The sequence below is a fragment of the Musca autumnalis genome, unplaced genomic scaffold (assembly GCF_047663935.1).
Source record: "Musca autumnalis isolate F117 unplaced genomic scaffold, ASM4766393v1 scaffold_2, whole genome shotgun sequence".
NCBI lineage: Eukaryota > Metazoa > Arthropoda > Insecta > Diptera > Muscidae > Musca > Musca autumnalis.
The window spans coordinates 227,929,705-227,948,874 of NW_027411755.1; the positions used below are offsets into that span (position 1 = coordinate 227,929,705).

General features: G+C 36.4%; 1 protein-coding gene across 4 annotated transcripts; it reads left to right on the forward strand.

Moving 5' to 3' along the window:
• Positions 1 to 1,008: 1,008 nt before the first annotated feature.
• Positions 1,009 to 15,882, forward strand: LOC141395318 (probable phosphorylase b kinase regulatory subunit beta). 4 transcript variants are annotated; one of them, XM_073970977.1, is made up of 17 exons: positions 1,029 to 1,227; positions 1,281 to 1,412; positions 1,486 to 1,514; positions 2,415 to 2,833; positions 2,894 to 3,175; positions 3,234 to 3,406; positions 3,500 to 3,875; positions 4,290 to 4,316; positions 9,768 to 9,809; positions 10,320 to 10,424; positions 10,498 to 10,927; positions 10,995 to 11,137; positions 13,650 to 14,117; positions 14,343 to 14,491; positions 14,684 to 14,956; positions 15,025 to 15,100; positions 15,173 to 15,882. In XM_073970977.1, exons 1-17 carry the CDS (start codon positions 1,208 to 1,210, stop codon positions 15,353 to 15,355), a joined length of 3,327 nt encoding a protein of 1,108 aa, XP_073827078.1. In that variant the 5' UTR covers positions 1,029 to 1,207; the 3' UTR covers positions 15,356 to 15,882. The 4 variants fall into 4 exon arrangements, with proteins under 4 accessions (XP_073827081.1, XP_073827078.1, XP_073827080.1 ...); XM_073970979.1 differs by lacking the exons at positions 4,290 to 4,316; positions 9,768 to 9,809 and adding an exon at positions 4,927 to 4,941 and having other exon boundaries at positions 1,047 to 1,227; XM_073970978.1 differs by lacking the exon at positions 9,768 to 9,809 and having other exon boundaries at positions 1,050 to 1,227.
• The last annotated feature ends 3,288 nt before the right edge of the window (positions 15,883 to 19,170 follow it).

Genomic DNA, 19,170 nt, shown 5'->3' on the forward strand with positions numbered 1-19,170 from the left:
TTTTATTACGAAATGTCATGTCAAATATTTATAGTTCTTTATTTGACACGGTCCTGTACAGACAAACAGAGTTGCATAAATATTAATTTCATAGATGAGATTACCTTTTATCATTCTAACATGAGTCGTTGTTTTAATATTTTATTAAAACAACTTTAATTTATTAGTGGGAAAAAATTGGCAATGTTTACCAAGTTCACTTGTTTTTCAACCAGAAACTTTTTATACCCAAATTAGTTATGTGTTTTTTCGTTGAGAATCGACGAACGCATAGCAGTGGGAAAGATTTGGTTTTGTTTGCAAGTGAAGTTGCTCGAGTTTAGGTAGTGTCAAATAAATTCTTGATCAGAGTGTTTTTTTGCGCACGTATCTATTTGATCTAGCAATTGACACTTGGGTATAAAAAGTTTCTTGTTAAAAAACAAGAAACAAGGGAACTGATGAAGATCTGTGGCGAGATCTGAAACTATAGTCTTCCCTGCCTTACCCCTTTGTAAACATTGTCAACTTTTTCCCACTAATAAATTAAAGTTGTTTTAATAAAATATTAACAGCCAGTTTCTGTATGTCGAAAGAAGAATATGTGCGAACGAAACACGTCCAAACTCTTGTGTGTTTTTCAATTTGTTTTGTTTTGAAGCAAAAGCAAAGGTAAAATTATTTCGAAAACTAAAGTTTGGGCGTGTTTCATTCGCACACATTCTTCTGTCGACATACGGAAACAGGCTGTAAAACAACGACTATGGAATTAAGCCTGACTATTTTGAAAAAAAAAAAAAAAAATAGAAGTCGTCATCCCAAATAAAAAACGCCAACCCTCCTAACGGTGTTTTCGATTTTTTAAGGTTATTATTTATAAATATAATAATAAACAGTTTACTAATAGTAATTTAATTGATATAATTGTTTTTATTTCTAGTTGCTGTGGTTTCTCTCCAAACTTTCGTTGTCTATCGTCGAGAGCACAATATCTCTATTTGCAGAGTCATTGAAGACGCAGATAACGCCGTTATTTTTAGTAATACACCGACGCCGTTATGGCATATGTCGCATATGTCAATTAAAAGTCATATTTGACTTTTACAAGGGTATTTTTATTTATTTTATTACAGCAGTAAGCAAATATCAAACAAAATCGAGGAAACAAAACAAAAAATTAAGAAAACAGCTGAAAAAGAAGTAATTTCTTCTATTTAAAAGCAACAACATGAGAGATCCACCCAAAACGTAAGTTAAAATACATAAAAAAGTATATTTTTAAACCGTATTTTCCCTTCCAGTTTGGGCATTACTTTTAATGCACCTGATAGTGGACTTAATTCGGGAGCACCATCTACCTCAGGAAGGCACAATAGCTTGGAAGATATTAATTTAGATTCATTTTTAAAGACATCGAATTATGAAGATACTGTGTATGTAATGTATAAAAGTGGATGGTTTTTAATTGGCAGAAATTAATAATTTCTATCTATATCCTTCCCATAGCAAACAATTGGACATTTATTATGGAATTGGTAAGTTTTCTGTATAAAGCAACAGCATCTCTTAACTATAATTAAATTATATAATATGATGTATTCCCCTTTTGTGTCTTGGGAGAACATATGCATGCAAAATTATATCGAATTGGCGTCTTGACAGATGTACGTAGTACATATATTTTATATGCCACAAGTATTGTTTATTGTACAAAAAGCCGATCTGATGCAAAAACTGCATAAGTTGAAAATGTTAATATACAATTTATTAACATATGATAAGTAAGGGATTTAATATCTTGATTTTTATTGAACTGTTTGGCCTTTAAAAACATCTTGTCTTTTTGAAAATAATATGATGCTCTTTTAATAAAAGTGACGTAGTCAATTTATCTATCGTACCGACTTTGCCACTTGCAATCATTTTTAATTAACATTAAAAATATAGATGCAACTTATTTTTCCGATAAATACAATCGGCAAGAAAATTCAAATCCTAAAAATAAAATTCATACATTTAGGAGAAGTTAAGAAGAGTTCAAGTCACTATGAGCTTCTTTAAAATTATTGCCTTCATTATTAAAACTATTCTTTTAATTAATTACCTGTTTCTCTAAGACAATTCGAAATCAAATTCGTTCGAATAACGATCAAACTCCTATTTTAGAATTTTTTTGTTTGATTGAAAATAAAAATGAATGAAATATTAAAACCGCTCTTGGCCCTATGGGCTAGGTTCCCATTTATGAAAATAAATTGAAAATTGGAAATTGAAATTGGTAGTAGTTCGAGCGAATTTGCATTCGAATCGAGTTAGTGAAATACGCCATTTTCGCAAAATCTAACATTTTCATAATCTATACTACATTGACATCCTTTCCCATACTTTATTAAAACAATTTTAAAATGTTCCTAATTTATTATTTTTTCTTTTAGTCAAACGACAATTGTTGCGCTATCAAAGTCCCATTACCGGTCTATTTCCGGTTATGAGCATCGATCAAGAGGTTGGAAGTGTACGCGATAGTGTTTATTGTGCTGCTGCAGTATGGAGTTTATACCAAGCATATCGGCGTATTGATGATGATCGTGGTAAATCCTATGAATTGGGACAATCAACAGTAAAATGTATGCGTGGTATATTGGAATGTTGGGTAAAACAGGCATCACGTGTAGAACTATTCAAACAACGACAATCGAATCAACATGCCCTCCACAGTAAATTTCATTTGCATACAGGAGAAATCATATATTCCGATGATTTATACAATCACTTGCAAATTGATGTGGTTTCATTGTATTTGATATTTTTGGTGCAAATGATAACATCAGGGCTGCAAATTATTTATACGCAGGTACTGAGAATGTTTTGACTTAAAAAAAGAACAATTAATCAGTATTGTTTTGTTTTACAGGATGAAGTGGCTTTTGTCCAAAATTTGGTGTATTATGTTGAACGTGCTTATCGCACCCCAGATTTTGGCATGTGGGAGCGTGGTTCTAAATACAACAATGGGACACCAGAAATCCATGCCTCATCCATTGGTATGGCCAAGTCGGCATTGGAAGCCATAAATGGTTGCAATTTGTTTGGTGAGAAGGGGGCTTCTTGGAGTGTTGTTTATGTTGACATTGATGCCCATAATCGTAATCGTAGCATCTTTGAAACTATGCTGCCAAGAGAATCGAGCAGTAAGGTAAAGTAAAACACTTCATTCTGTTTATGAATATTTTTTTAATATTTTTCTGTTTTAGGGTGTTGATACTTCTTTGCTATTGACTTTGTCCTTCCCCGCTTTTGCCTCACACGAAGAACGTCTGGTGGAACAGACAAAGAATAATGTTGTAAGTCGTTTGCGTGGCAAACGGGGTTTTAAGAGATTCTCTCGGGATGGTTTCTTAAGCAGAAATGAAGACAAAACAAGGAGGTATGTTTTTCTTTTTGCAGACATAGTTGCCGGCAAATCCGAGTGACACTGTTTCCCTTGTTATATCACTTTTAAATATTGATTTTCTTTTAGATATTACAATACTGGCGAAATCAAGGAATTTGAGGGAATGGAATGTGAATGGCCCATGTTTTTCATATCGATGATAATTGATGGTGTTTTCAAAAACAATACGGAGCAGATTGAAGAATATCAAAATGAGTTGAGACCCTGCCTCTACGTTGACGCCCATGGTGATCCTGTGGTCACCATGTATTATGCACCAGACGGTGAAGGCTCTTATATGAAAGCTCCCTCACAATCTCTCTTTTTGTGGGGTCAATCAATGTTCATCATAGCTCAACTATTAACCGGTGGTCTATTGCATATTAATGAATTGGATCCCATCAGACGTTATTTGCCAAGCTACAACAGACCTCGTCGAGCTGGTCGCTATTCGGCTTTCCAGGTAAGTTGGAAAACCCATTTTCATCCGAAACAAAATGGTAACTGATGTACTCTGTTGACGATGAAATGATTGATAATGACACAATGAAGCAATTGGGTATAGAGATTTGAGATTATTTTGTTTTTGAATTATTTACAATATACTTTTGTTTGTCTATTGAATTGGCTTTGATATAATGATGGATAATTCCCAGTATAATTGATGTTTTTGTCCATGTGTTTTTGTTTTTCCCCTCTCTCAATAATTATTACCATAACCTCTCTATCATCTACGACTACCTTATTTGTTGTCCTCTCCAATTGTCCACGTAAAATTATAAACAAAAAAAAAAAACGTATTTACATAAAAAACGAAAAATTGGTAACAACAACACAAACAAAATTGTAAACAAAATACAATTAACCTTTAACCCAGGGAAAAGCCTTCGATGATAAACATCCCGTAAGTTTATTTTCGTATACAATAATTAGAAAATATATCCAACATATGAATGTTTAATGAATTGCAATTAAATAGCTAACAACTCACAAAATTTTACACAATTATAATCATGTACATATGTACATACATATGTATATTTATGTATGTATACACAACACAACCCGCATAATAAGTAGCACAATTGATATTTAGTAGTTAGTAACAAATAGCATGCATTATACACATATGATATAGAAGCATATTGATGAATTTACACACTATACACTGATACTATAATCAAAATCCTTTAAAAGGCAAATTGGCATATACCTAAGCAAAATTATTTACACACTTCACACAACTTTAAAACAATTTAAAAATAACGGTTCCCTTAAAATCCCACTGTGTTCTTTCTAAATAATTGTTTTTGCTAAATTCAAAATTATGGTTTTCAAAATTTGTTAACAAAAATATTTGTTTTTTTTTTCTAAAAGTAGTTTTTGGTTTAACCTCAAAATTCCCCCTAACTTTAAAATATATTTGGTGTTTTTTGTAATTTTTATTTTTAGTTTCAAGTAAAATTCTATTAAATTTTAAATTTCTGTATATCTATTTTTTTCCTTTAAAATAGGCAAAACCTGGCACTGTAAGTAGTAGATGTTGGGCAGTATATCTTTCTTTCGTTCAAATGAATTAATTTTTTTGTAGTTATTGTTTGTTTAGTTTTATTTGTTTTAAACGTTTTTTTCTGACAAAAAAATATTATTTTGGTTTTATATGTACGATTTTTTTTTGTGTTGCGAAATAAACATCTTTGAACAATTTTAAATGTTATGGGTAAAGTGTTGTAGTTGCTGTTTACTTTAATTTCGTTTGCTTTAAAATTCTCAAAATAAGTAAAATTCTTTGTTAGAAAAATTAATAGTTATTAACATTGTGACCTTTTTAACATAGTTTTGACATTTATAAAACAGTAATAGTAAGTTATTCCAATAAAGTTTTGTAAGTAAATCGTAAGTTTTGGGAGAGTTACTTTCTTACCCATCTTTCATCTTCCAGAATTCTTCTTTATAACTTATTGTATTCTTTATATATGGGCTGATTTAAAGCGAAAATACAAAAATCTCTTCGTAAGCTCCCACATCGTTTGGGCATTTTTTATTTTTCCCCACATGGTTCAGGTATTGAATATTTTGAAATTTGTTTACACGTGTTTGTGCTTGCTACCACTATTACGATAGTTCAATTTTTCCGTGAGTAATGCCATACTTCCTGAGATAATGGCCCAAAGTTCTAAAACATCCTGCCCGAACCAATTTAAAGGAATAACTTTCGAATAGAGTAACCGATTTGGCCGAAACTTTTCACATCGTAAAATTTCTTGCAAGCGTTCATCAAATTTCGAGAAGTTCTATATCGGAAACACCTTCGGGACTTTTCAAGGATTGTTTTGAAAATTTTCGCAAGTCTCTAAAGAATCCCACAGAGCGTTCATCAAGTTTCGGGAAGTTCTATATCGGAAACACCTTCGGGACTATTCAAGGATCGTTTTGAAAATTTTCGCAAGTCTCTAAAGAATCCTACAGTGACCAACTAAAATGGTTGGCCGGAACGATAACTATCGAAAGGAATGACTTCCAGGTTCTAGTTCCTAGATGGCCGGTTAATTTCTTCATGTACTCCTTTCTGAGATATTGGCACCTCTTACAGAAATGTTTCAATTTCCGCTTAGTGCAGTGAACTAATTTATAATGAAATAAAGCTATAACTATCGGATGGAATGACTTCCAAAATTAGATCCAGTTCCTAGGTGGCTCGTCCACTTCTTGAGATATGGGTTCCTAAATGTCTCATTATTTAGTAGTCTTTGTGATCTTATTACAATGCTGTAATTTAAATCTCCATATTTCCCTCGATAATGGTCATTGGTGCCACCGTGGTGCAATGGTATGCACGCCCGCCTTGCACGCAGAAGGTCGGGGGTTCGATTCCCCAGCCAGACAACATCAAACATTTTTCAAAGGTGGCAAAATACCCCTCACTAATGTTGGCGACATTTCCTGAGTATTTCAGCCTTGAAAAAACCTCTCCACAAGTGGTGTCTTAAGACACGCCGTTCGGACTCGGCAATAAACAGTAGGTCCCATATCATTGAGATAATATGAATCGGGGTGCACTCATTGATATGAGAGAAGTCTCCCTTGTCCCTTCAGGGATGTTTGTGGAACAATTATATAATGGTCAGAAAGCCCAAAGAATCGCTGACCAAATGTCTCTCCCTTTAGGGTTAATTATACCTGTAAAAGACGACTTTAGAGGGACTTCTATCTATTGAAGACCACTTCAGAGGGGCTTTTTATCTATAGAAGAACACTTTTAAGGGTTATATTTATGGAAGATCACTAAAGATGGGCCTTCTATCCATATTTATAAATATTAACAATATTTTGACTGATCTGGACAATCAAGGTATAAAAGTTGTTGCCTATGCGGACAACGTTGTACTACTGATTTCCGGTAAGTTTCCGTCAACCATTTCGGAGCTTATACAAGGAGCATTATCGACGCTGTCGCGCTGGGCTAAGGCCAATGGCCTTGGAGTAAACCCAACCAAGACAGATGGAACAGGAATGCTGAGGAAAGGGCGAAGAGAGGATTGATTGCACTTTATTCATGTAAGAATTCTACTGGGAAAAGTTGGGGTCTAAACCCATCGATTATACACTGGTTGTAAAACACCGTGGTTAGACCCATCTTATCCTATGGTTCTCTTGTTTGGTGGCACTCACTGCGCCAAAAATCGACATCCGGTATGCTTGACAAGGTACAAAGAGCTGCCTCGATTCTTATAACTGGAGCCACCAGGAGCACACCACAGGCTGCTCTCAACGCAATGCTGAACTTAAAACCACTGAGTCTCAGCATTAAGTGTCAGGCAACTTGCAGTACCCTACGGCTGCATGAACAGGATCTCTGGCGCGGTTGTACCTATGGGCATGGATGTATCCTGAACGAATCAGGCATAAATGTGAACCAACGCTGAAAACTGAGCGACTATATATCACCAGTCCTGAGATTTGACGATATAGACGTCGTTATACCTAGTAGAGACGACTGGAACCGCAGTAACCCCCCTCTGGAGGGTCTGGCTTTTTATACAGATACAGGTTCCAAGATGGAGGAAGGTACCGGGGCTGGCGCCTACTGTGAAAGGCTATCTCTTGAGTACACCTACAGGCTAGACAGCAACTGTAGTGTTTTCCAGGCTGAAATCTTCGCAATTTGGAAGGCAGCGGAATTGATAACAAGTGTGGATGCATAAATCTTTGAACCGGTGACTATCTTTGTGGATAGTCAAGCGGCTCTTAAAGCCATCAAATCCTGCAACATCAAATCCGGTGTCGTCCTTAAGTGTAGATCAGCCTTGGAAACGCTAACTAACGGCTTCCGGCTATGCTGGGTACCAGGACACCGCGACTATTTGGGTAATGAAAGAGCAGACGAATTAGCTAGACGAGGATCGCAGTCTACAGATCTAGCTATCGCTGACTCTATCAAACCACCCATTTGTCATTTCTTTCATAAAATTGAAACGTTCTCTGACGAAAGAGCCAGTGAATTGTGGCATAATGAACCTAGGTGCATTGTGGCAAGATCCATATGGCCGTCTCTGTCAGTCAAAAGAACGAAGTCTCTGTTGAACCTGAGTAAAGTTGAAGTTAGAGTAACGACGGGAGTCATTACTGGATACTGCTATATCAGGGCCCATACCAACAAATGGGATGAGGATGTTACTGAACTGACTACTGCAGACTCTGTGAGGATGAGGAGGAGTTAGAGACGATCAATCACATCATGTGTCGTTGTCCAGCCTCGGCTCGTAGACGGCATAGGTTAGTAGGTGTTCACTTTCCACCGTGTCTAACTTTCTACTCAACTGTGGAACCTGCTGTGATCTAAAACATCATCAAAAATCTGAAGTGGCTGGGACAGCGCAACCTGAACGCGTAAATTCTGCCTACCATTACAAATAAATCTTTTTTCCTCCTCGAAAACTATACCTCCCCTCTTTAACTTTCTTGTAATTTATTGGTTCTTTACTTTTCTAACAACTTCCTCTTTTTATTTCTTTCCCTTATCCTCTCTTTTCCATCTCCTCTTTTCTTGCAGCTTTTTTCTACTGGATGATCACAATGGACCGGAAGGTCTCCGAGTGACGCAGTCACAAGTTAGTGGCTGCACATCCCCCAACCTAACCTATAAAGGCTTTTATTTACAAAATACATTTTAGAGGGGATTCTATGTATAGAAGATCCCTTTCGGCTTATATTTATGAAAGACCGCTTTAGAAGGGTTTCTATCTATAGATGACTCCATTGGAGGGGCTCCTATCTATAGAAGACATCTTTGAAGGGTCTTCTATCTATAGAAGACCCCTTTGGAGGACTTATATCTATAGAAGACCCCTTTGGAGGGACTTCTATATATAGAAGACATCTTTGAAGGGTCTTCTATCTATAGTAGACCCCTCTGGAGGGGCTCCTATCTATAGAAGACCTCTTTAGAGGGGCTTCTATCTATAGAAGACCTCTTTGGAGGGGCTTCTATCTATAGAAGACCTCTTTGGAGGGGTTTCTATCTATAGAAGACGCCTTTGGAGGGGCTTCAATCTATAGAAGACCCCTTTAGAGTGGCTTCTATCTATAGAAGACCTCTTTGGAGGTGATTTTTCTATGTATAAAAGAACACTTTAGATAGGCTTCTCTTTAAAGAAAACCTCTTTAGAGGGTCTTCTATGAAAGAAGACAACTTTAGAGAGGCTTCTATGTACAGTAGACCACTTTATAGAGGCTTCTATCTATAGAAGAACGCATTAGATGGGCTTTTATCTATAAAAGGGACTTTTAAAATGAGTTTTACGTTCCTCACTCCTGTTATTGTTCTTTTTTGTACAGTCATATACTGAAGGTATTCAGATGTCGGCAAAACCCTTTGATTATTTTTTCGTAATTTTCCTTCTATATTTTATAATTAATTTTTTTATTTCTCAAAATTTCCTTTGGCTTATGTCTACTAAATATTTTCCCATATGAACTCTTTAATGGCATATGAACTGTAACCTCTCCTTGAAGGTAATTTCATAATTTTACAATTCCTCCCAAATGTTGATACCATTTTTTGTGTGAAAAAATTCCATTGATCCAAAAGAGTGAATATCTAATTTAGTATATACCCATTATTGAATGGTACATATATACCCAGTTATCTTACAATATTGCTTTGCTTCATTTCAATGTAATTCCCAAATGTTAGTAGGTTTTGGTAAATCCGATAAAAAAAACCCCAAAGCCAATATTAGTTCTCACCATTTGCTTCGTACACTACTTATACTAAATTATATACTTGACTAAATTTTAATCAATCACATTTTTCCTATTTACTTATTAAAACTAAATGAAATGATTTATTTAGACCAGTAGAGTTCCCTATATAGGGGATAATAATAACAACGAGGTAAATTTTTAAAATAACAAAATTTGTGCAAAAAAATTAACTTTGAATGTTTTGGTTTATTTATTTGATATATTCTTTTTAAATGTACAGTGGATCACGGTTATAATGAACTTTATGTTGGCTTTAAAGGATTAGCCTGAATTTCGCATATCATGAGACTAGCAAAACTAATAACTTAAGTCTCTATTGGTAAAATTTGGTATTCGTTATAACCGTGTTTTATTGTATTTCTTTGGCATTTTTCTAAATATTTTTTGAGTTATTTGTTTGGCAAATTTTTGTATGGAATGTATTTGATATCTATCAAATGTTGCATGTTTCCATCTGTATTTAAATATTTCTATATGTATTTCAGATATATGTATGTATCTGAAATTGTGCTAAACTCTTTTTATGTGTATTTATGAACATACTTATTTATTGTGTTTCGATTTGCATTTGTTACTTGTTAATGAGAAATATTTTTTAGAAAACCATCTTTAAAATAATTTCAATTTATTTTAAATTCAGGGTACTGCTACAGATCTAGTAGTCCAAATTGTATTAATTGCTGAATCCATGCGTCTTCAGGCCATGATGGCCACATATGGCATACAAACTCAAACTCCTCACGAGGTAAGTCATTGAAAACAAAGTAGAAAACAACCCTATGTTATTTCATTTATTATTCTCCGTTTTTCCTTTCTAGGTTGAACCTGTTCAAATTTGGTCTTCCACCGAGCTAATTAAGGTCTACCAACACTTGGGAGTTAATAAAAAGGTAGGCCTCTCTGGCCGTCCCCCAAGACCTGTGGGTTCTTTGGGTACCAGTAAAGTGTATCGCATCTGTGGCATGACGGTACTTTGCTATCCCTTGATCTTTGAAGTATCTGATTTTTATCTTTATCGTGATATGGCTTTGCTAATTGATGACATTAAAACTGAGCTACAATTTGTTGGTAAATATTGGCGTTTATCGGGAAGACCCACCGTTTGTTTGCTGATACGTGAGGAACATATGCGTGATCCACAATTTAAGGAAATGCTTGACCTATTGGCTATGCTTAAGAAGGGCTATTGTGATGGTATGAAAGTTCGTATTGGTCGTTTGCAGAATTTAATCAGCAGCTCATGTATGGGTAAGACTGTGGTTGTTACAAATTATTATACGGAATATTAATATATATTTTTTCAAATTTTTATTAGAACATTTGGATTTCATCAATCAAAGTGATTTGTCGGAAAAGGAGAATGCTTTTGCCCAAATAAACCATGAATATATTGGCTACCAATCATTGACAGATGTGCCAAAAGCCCAAACATATGTTGAAGAAAAAATATCTGTGGAGGTAAGGACATGTGATGGTATGAAGAAAGTTCGGTTAATATAAGACGCCTTTAGAGACCTCCTATCTTTAGGAAGCAGGCTTCTATTTATAGAAGACTACATTAGAGGAGCTTCTATCTATAGGAGAAGGGATTCAATCTATAACAGAACCATTTAGATAGGTTTCTAAACCTTTTAGGCCTTCTACCTATAGAAGACGCCTTTGGAGGAACTTTGAGTGGCATCTATCTTCTTCTCTCTTATATCTATTGAAGACTTCTTTAGAAAGGGCTTCTCTCTATAGAAAACCTCGTTAGAGGGGCCTCTCTCCTTTATATGGGCTTCTTTCAATAGAAGACCCCTTAAGAATGCCTTCTCTTTATAGAAGACCCTGTTAGATGTTCTACTCTCTATAGAAGACCCCTTTAGAGAGCCTCTTTCAATAGCAGACCCCTTTAGAGGGGCTCCTCTATAAAAAAGACCCCTTGATAGTGAGTTATATCGTTATCGGACTCCTTTAGAGGGGGCTTCTCTGTATAGATTACCTCGTTAGATTGGCTTTTATCTATAGAATACACGATTAGAGAAGAATCTATATATTGAATACCTTTTAGAGAGGCTTCTCTCTATAGAAGACCTCGTTAGAGGGACCCCTCTCTATAGAAGATACTTTTAGAGAGACATATATATTGCAGACTCCTTTAGATTGGCTTCTTGTTAAAGAAGACCCCGTTAGAGGGGCTTCTCTCTATACAAGACCCCTTAAGAAGGTTTTCTCTTTATAGAACACATTTTTAGAGGGTCTTTTCTCTATAGAAGACATCTTTAGCGGGGCTTCTTTCAATAGAAGACCCCTTGAGAGGGGCTCCTCTCTATAGAATACCCCGGTAGATGGAATTCGTTCTATAGAAGACCCCTTGAGAGTGTCTTGTATCTATAGAAGACTCCTTTGGAGGGGGCTTCTCTATAGAATACCTCGTTAGAGGGGCCTCTCTCTATAAATAATACTTTTAGAGAGATTTCTATATATTACAGACCCCTTTAGAGGGACTTCTATATATTGCAGACCCCTTTAGAGGGCTTATTGTTAAATAAGACCCCTTAAGAAGGTATTCTCTTTATAAAAGACACTGTTGGAGGGTCTTTTCTCTATAGAAGATCCCTTTAGAGGGCTTCTTTCAATAGAAGACTCATTAAGAAGGCCTTTTCTTTACAGAAGACCCTGTTAGAGGTTGTTCTCTCTATAGAAGATCCCTTTAGAGAGTCTTCTTTCAATAGAAGACCCGTTTAGAGAGACTTCTTTCAATAGAAGACCCCTTTAGAGGGGCTCCTCTTGAGAGTGACCCCTTGAGAGTGAGTTATATCTATATCAGACTCCTTTAGAGGGGGCTTATCTGTATAGATTATCACGTTAGATTGGATTTTCTCTATAGAAGACATATTTAGAGAAGAATCTATATATTGAATACCTTTTAGAGAGGCTTATCTCTATAGAAAATACTTCTCACTATGGAAGACCCCCTTTTAAGGGACTTCTCTCTATAGAAGTACCCTTTTAAGGCGCTTCTCTCTATAGAAGACCTCGTTAGAGGGGCCCCTTTCTATAGAAGATACTTTTAGAGAGACTTCTATATATTGCAGACCCCTTTAGAGGGGCTTCTTGTTATAGAAGAGCCCGTTAAAGGGGCATATCTCTGTACAAGTCCCCTTAAGAAGGTCTTCTCTTTATAGAAGACACTGTTAGAGGGTCTTTTCTCTACAGAAGACCCCTTTCGACGGGCTTTCAATAGACGACCCCTTTAGAGGGACTCCTCTCTATAGAAAACCCCGGTAGATGGAATTTGTTCTATAGAAGACCCCTTGAGAGTGACTTGTATCTATAGAAGACTCCTTTAGATGGGGCTTCTCTGTATAGATTACCCCGATAGAGGGGCTTTTCTCTATAGAAGACACTTTTAGAGAGGAATCTATATATTGAATAACTTTTATAGGGACTTCTCTATTTAAAAGACGCCCTTAGAGATGCTTCCCTCTGTAGATGACAACTTTAGAGAGGCTTCTCTCTATAAAAGACCCCTTAAGAAGGCCTACTTTTTATAGAAGGCCACTTTAGAGGAGCTTCTCTTTAGCGAAGACCCCTTTAGAAGGCTTCCCTTTATTGAAGACCTCGTTATAGGGCCTTTTCTCTATAGAATACCACGTTGGAGGGTTTCTCTTTATAGAAACCCCGTTAGAGGGGCCTTCTCTCTATAGAAGACCTCGTGAGAAGAAGACCACTTTAGAGCAAATTCTATATATTGAAGACCACTTTAGATGACTTCTATATATTGAAGACCACCTCAGCTTTAGAGAGCCCCTTTATATGCGCTTCTTTCTATAGAAGAGTACCCCTTGTGAGGACCTTCTGTTTTGTATTTGCTTCTGTCTACGGTCAGTGGGGAAACGAATTTAATACTACTAATATTTATGCCTTTTTAAAAGAATGGGTATTAAAATCGCTTCCCAACTTTTCTCTTTTATCTGTTTCTTTTCAGCATTACAATCACAAACCCACCCATGAAATCATTGATGCTCTGCGTAGCACTGAATCCGTTTACTGCCTCTGTCAGCTATGGGGTATTATTTTAAATCGCGAAGGGCCACATTTCGAAGTTAATGGTTTGTCGGTCATAACAGCTTTACAACAACTATATCATCGTGCTGGTTCTCTACGTTATTGGCGTGCTGTACGTTATTGTTCATCACTTCTACATCACATTGTTGATTCCATTAGTCCTTTCATCACTACCGTACTTGTTAATGGTAAAGAGCTCACGGTTGGTGTTATTGGACAAAAAGAAACTGTCTTCGATAAACCCATGACTCCAGCCGAAATTCAAGATGTTATGTATAACACCGTACAACCCTATAATGTGGTGCAGGCGGTATTGCAACAGGAGGTGGTATTGTATTGTGGTCGTTTGATTGCAACAAATCCGACGATGTTTAGGGGTATATTGAAGGTAAGTGCGGGGAAGTAAATTGTAATTTATGGAATTATGTATAGATTTTATTTGTTTGAAAATGTTGCCTATTTGGGCGAAGATAATTTTTAATATTAATTTTAATTAATTTCTTGTTGGAATCGAGCTTAATAAAAAAAATAAACGGTCATTAAGTTCGATTCCAACGAGAAATTAATTAAATGTGTAGATTTAATTTAATTTATTTTTTATCTTTGAATACAGATCAGAATCGGCTGGGTTTTGGAAGCCATGCGCCTGTATCTGCAAATGTCTGGCCAGGAATCAATTGATTTGGAGAATTTATCACCCTTCCAAGTGCGTATACTATTGCAGAAGGTTTTGACTGTTAGTGAATGGGCTGCTGAAGAGAGGTAAAGAAATACATGGCTAATATGTGTTGTTTTTGTCGTCAAAATAGCATTTCATAACTAAATACATTTCCTTACATAAAACATGTTTTCTTTTTTTGTCATACACTCACCCGTCATATATTTTTTTAATTGCCTATTTGTTGTCATTTGAAAAACACTTGCTAATTGTTATATCTCTTCTACAACCACCAGACTTACAACACTTCAACGTAGACAACTGGAAGGTTGTTTGTGTCGTGTGCCCAAACATTTCTACAATAAAATATGGGAGATTTTAATGCGAACACCATTGGGTATAAGAACACAGGGCCATATGTTGCCTGCCACACCAACCTTAATCAATATGAGTCGAGGTGAATTGAATTTTTCACTATTGGTTGAAGAGACCTTGATATGCATTGAGAAACCTGAAAGACGACAAATTACAGTGGAATTATTGTGTATTATTGCAACCATTCTAAATAGGTAAGACATGTTGTAACATCTTCTTAAATTGTGAACGGGAATTAACTTGTAATCTTCTTATACATTAGAAATCCTGAATTACTTTTCAATCATCCATTGGATTTGGATGAAATACTAATGGAAGCTTTCTTAATGTATTGCAAGGTATGTTTTAAGAATTTCAAATTTTTATAGAGTATTTTAAATTAATCTCTTTTTTTTGAAAATTTATTTTAGGATAATAATATCCAAGACCACAACAATGATATGACACCATTCTATTCATTGGCCTATAATGTAACCACTGGCTATTTGGCCAGAGCTGCTGTTAATAAAGTCTTACAAGGCGGTGCCTTTCAAACTCAAGATGATGATTTTAGCGGCGATCATTTGCACGATGAAACATGCAAAGTTTCTTAATTTTCTGACATTGTTATTTATGGAATTTTGTTATTTAGAAATCTCTTCCTCCTTTCCCCCCATGACTAATTGTTGCCATTATTATGTTAGAAGCAATTTATTTGCCTATATAGCTCATCTATTTTGTTTTTTTTTGTTTTAATTTATGGAATCTTTTTCCATGAAATGTATTGCAATGCGTTTTTAGTTTAGCTTTACATGACAAAAGTGCTCTCTTGTTTTATTTTTTTATTTATTTTTAGTGTTCTATTTTTTCAAATTAAATTTTAATTTTATTTTTTTATAGAAATATAGTTCCTTTCATATTATTACTCAATTATAGACTATATGAATGTCAAAAAATGTCTAAACAATGTACTCGAAAGAATTTATATAACAAAATGCACAAGATTTATATTATATGTATATAAGTTAAATATTATGCTATACATGACATGTGACTACTTTTTTTTGAAAAATATAAACATAATGTGTGAATTTTACAAAAAATAATATGATGCCTTTTTTGGAATCATAAATACCCGGCAGAAGAATAAGTATCATTGCAGAAAAAAGTCATGAAATATTTGCAAAATTACAAGTCCAGATATATCCCGTTCAAGATTTAAAGTAACTCGCTGATTCAGATATCAAATCAAGGTACGTACTAACTAACATAGTTGTTATAGTTGTATTTATAGCATCACAAAAAGAAGAAAATTTATTATTAGGTCCCCATAACAATCTTAAAAAATCCATGTGAATTAATATATTTCTTTATAGAGCAGAGCATAGGCTTGGAAATTGTCTTAAAAAATTCACGTTAAAAAAAAAACGAAAGAATGAAAACAAACCCCTCTAAAGTTGACGAACCCCGCAAACGTTTTAAGGACCATGATCTGCGAATCTGCACCTGGAATGTTCGCACTCTTTATAGAGAAGGTGCAGTCTTCGCATTGGCAGAAGTACTTGAAAAGTACAAGACCGATATTACTGCCATACAGGAAATACGATGGATTGGGAAAGGCGTCACAACAACACCTAAAGGTGACGCACTGTATTATAGCTGCCATGACGTAAAGCATGAGTTTGGTTGCGGATTCGTAGTTAGTCGGAGACTAAAACATCTGGTATCCAGCTTCACCCCAGTGAATGAAAGACTCGCTGCAATTCGATTAAAAGCAAAATTCTTCAACATCAGCTTTATTTGCGTTCATGCTCCCACTGAAGACACGGACGAACAGACCAAAGATATATATAGAAACATATGACCGTTGCCCTGCCCATGACATTAAAATCATTCTAGGCGATTTTAATGCCAAAATTGGAAAGGATAATATCTTTGGCCCAACAGTCGGGAAATTCAGTCTCCACAGTGAAACATCTGACAATGGTATGAGGCTGATAGACTTTGCAGCTGCAAAAAACATGGTAGTTAGCAGTACCAGATTTAATCATCTCGATATTCATAAGGGCACCTGGCTGTCTCCAGATCAGAAAACAAGAAACCAAATTGATCATGTTGTGATAGATGGAAGACATTCATCGAGCGTGTTGGATGTACGATCGTTCCGAGGCGCAAACATTGATTCGGACCACTACCTTGTTGCAGCAAAGGTACGCACCCGCTTAGACGTAGCAAACAAAGCACGAACAGACACAACACGGAAGTTGGACATCGGTAAGTTACAATCACAACTGATAGCCACAGCATATTCCACTCAACTAGCCCAATTGCTTAATCAAAGCACTCCTCATCCCGATAACATATCAGCGCAATGGCAAAGCATTGCCCACTCCATGCAAACAGCCGCAAAATCCATACTTGGATACCAGAGACCTCCACAAAGGAATCCATGGTATGATCAGGAGTGTCGTGCTGCCACCGAAGAGAAAAATGCGGCATATAGGGCTACTTGACAATCCGTAGAAACGCGTAGCGCACGAGAGAGATACAGGGAGAAAAGGAGAGAGGAGAAACGTCTTTTCCGCAGGAAAAAGAGAGAGATGGAAAAGCGGGAGTGTGAAAAAATCAAGATGTACAGGAGCCAGAATGAAGTCCGAAAATTCTACCAAAGAGTCAAGCATCAAACTGATGGCTTTGGTACAGGCACATCCTCCTGTAGAGACCAGCAAGGTAATTTGGTAACTGATACAGATAGTGTACTCAGGATATGGAAAGAACATTTTTCAAATCTGTTGGTATCCAATAGCAGCGAAGACAACGAAGATATTACAGTCCCAATCCCAGAAGATGGTATTGAATGTATACCGCCCAGCCAAGATGAGGTAAAGACAGCAATAAATCGGCTGAAGAATAATAAGGCAGCAGGGGCCGATGGCTTACCAGCCGAGCTGTTCAAAACCGGAGGCGACACGCTGATAAGGTGTATTCATCAGCTAGTTAGCACCATCTGGCAGGAAGAACGAGTACCCGACGATTGGAACCTGAGTATCCTGTGCCCCGTCGATAAGAAATAAGATAAGACTTTATGCTTCAACTATAGGGGCATAAGTCTTCTCCCTATCGCCTACAAGATCGTGTCAGGGATATTGTGGACCATACCAATGCGGCTTTAGACCTGGCAAGTCCACCATTGACCAGATATTTACCCTGCGGCAAATCCTGGAGAAGACCCAAGAGATGCAGATCGACACCTACCACCTTTTTGTCGATTATAAAGCAGCCTTCGACAGCCCGCTGCGTTCAAAGGTATTCCAAGCCATGTCTGCATTTGGTATCCCCGCAAAGCTCATCCGGCTTTGTAAAATGACTTTAACTGACACGAGGTCCTCAGTTAAAATAGGAAAGAACCTCTCCTAAGAGTTTGGTACTAAAAGAGGTTTCAGACAAGGAGACAGCCTTTCGTGTGAAGAGGTCAACATCCTACTAGAAAAGGTTATACGAGAGGCAAAAGTCAAAAGAAGTGGCACAATCTACACCAATAGCCACCTGTTACTTTCTTATGCTGATGATATAGACATCATGGGCCGATCAGTAAAAGAAGTAACTGATACCTTTATAAAGGTCGAAGGAGAATCTGCTAAAGTGGGTCTGGCGGTAAACGATGGGAAGACCAAGTTGATGGTGTCGACGCGCAATGCGTCCATTGAGCTCGGACCAACTGTTGAAGTTGGTTCCTATAATTTTGAGGTAGTAAAAGACTTCGCACACCTCGGCACCGCCGTAAACACAACAAACGGCATCAGTTGTGAAATAAAAAGAAGAATTGTATTGGCCAACAGATGCTACTTTGGTTTAAGTAAGTAGTTTAAAAACAAAACCACATCTCGTCAAACAAAAATAACGCTCTACAAAACACTGATACTACCCGTGCTGATGTATGGCTCCGAAGCCTGGGTACTTGCGCAAGCAGACATGGCAGTGCTTGGTGTGTTTGAGAGAAAAATTCTTCGAAAGATCTACGGACCAATCTGCGTTGACGGTGAATATCGACGTCGCATGAACCACGAGCTGTATCTGCTATACAACGACATCAATATTGTTAAACGTATCGAGATGCAGCGATTGCGTTGGCTAGCCCATATCGACGTTTATAGACCAGAGTATGGGCTTGAATATTGTCTTTAAAAATCCACGTTTTTAGAGCAGAGTATGGGCTTGAAAATTGTCTTTCATTTTAGCAGTAGTATCCCGTTGCCATTTTGTATTTAACAAATGACCGGTGAATTTGAATAGCGTTAATAATAATAATAATCGCTTTGGCGACATGCGTACATACATATGTAAGTTTTAGGGTCGAAAACAATAATAACATGATAACAACATAAGCATCTTATACAGCTTTTATTCTTCACAATTGAAGGCACTTTGA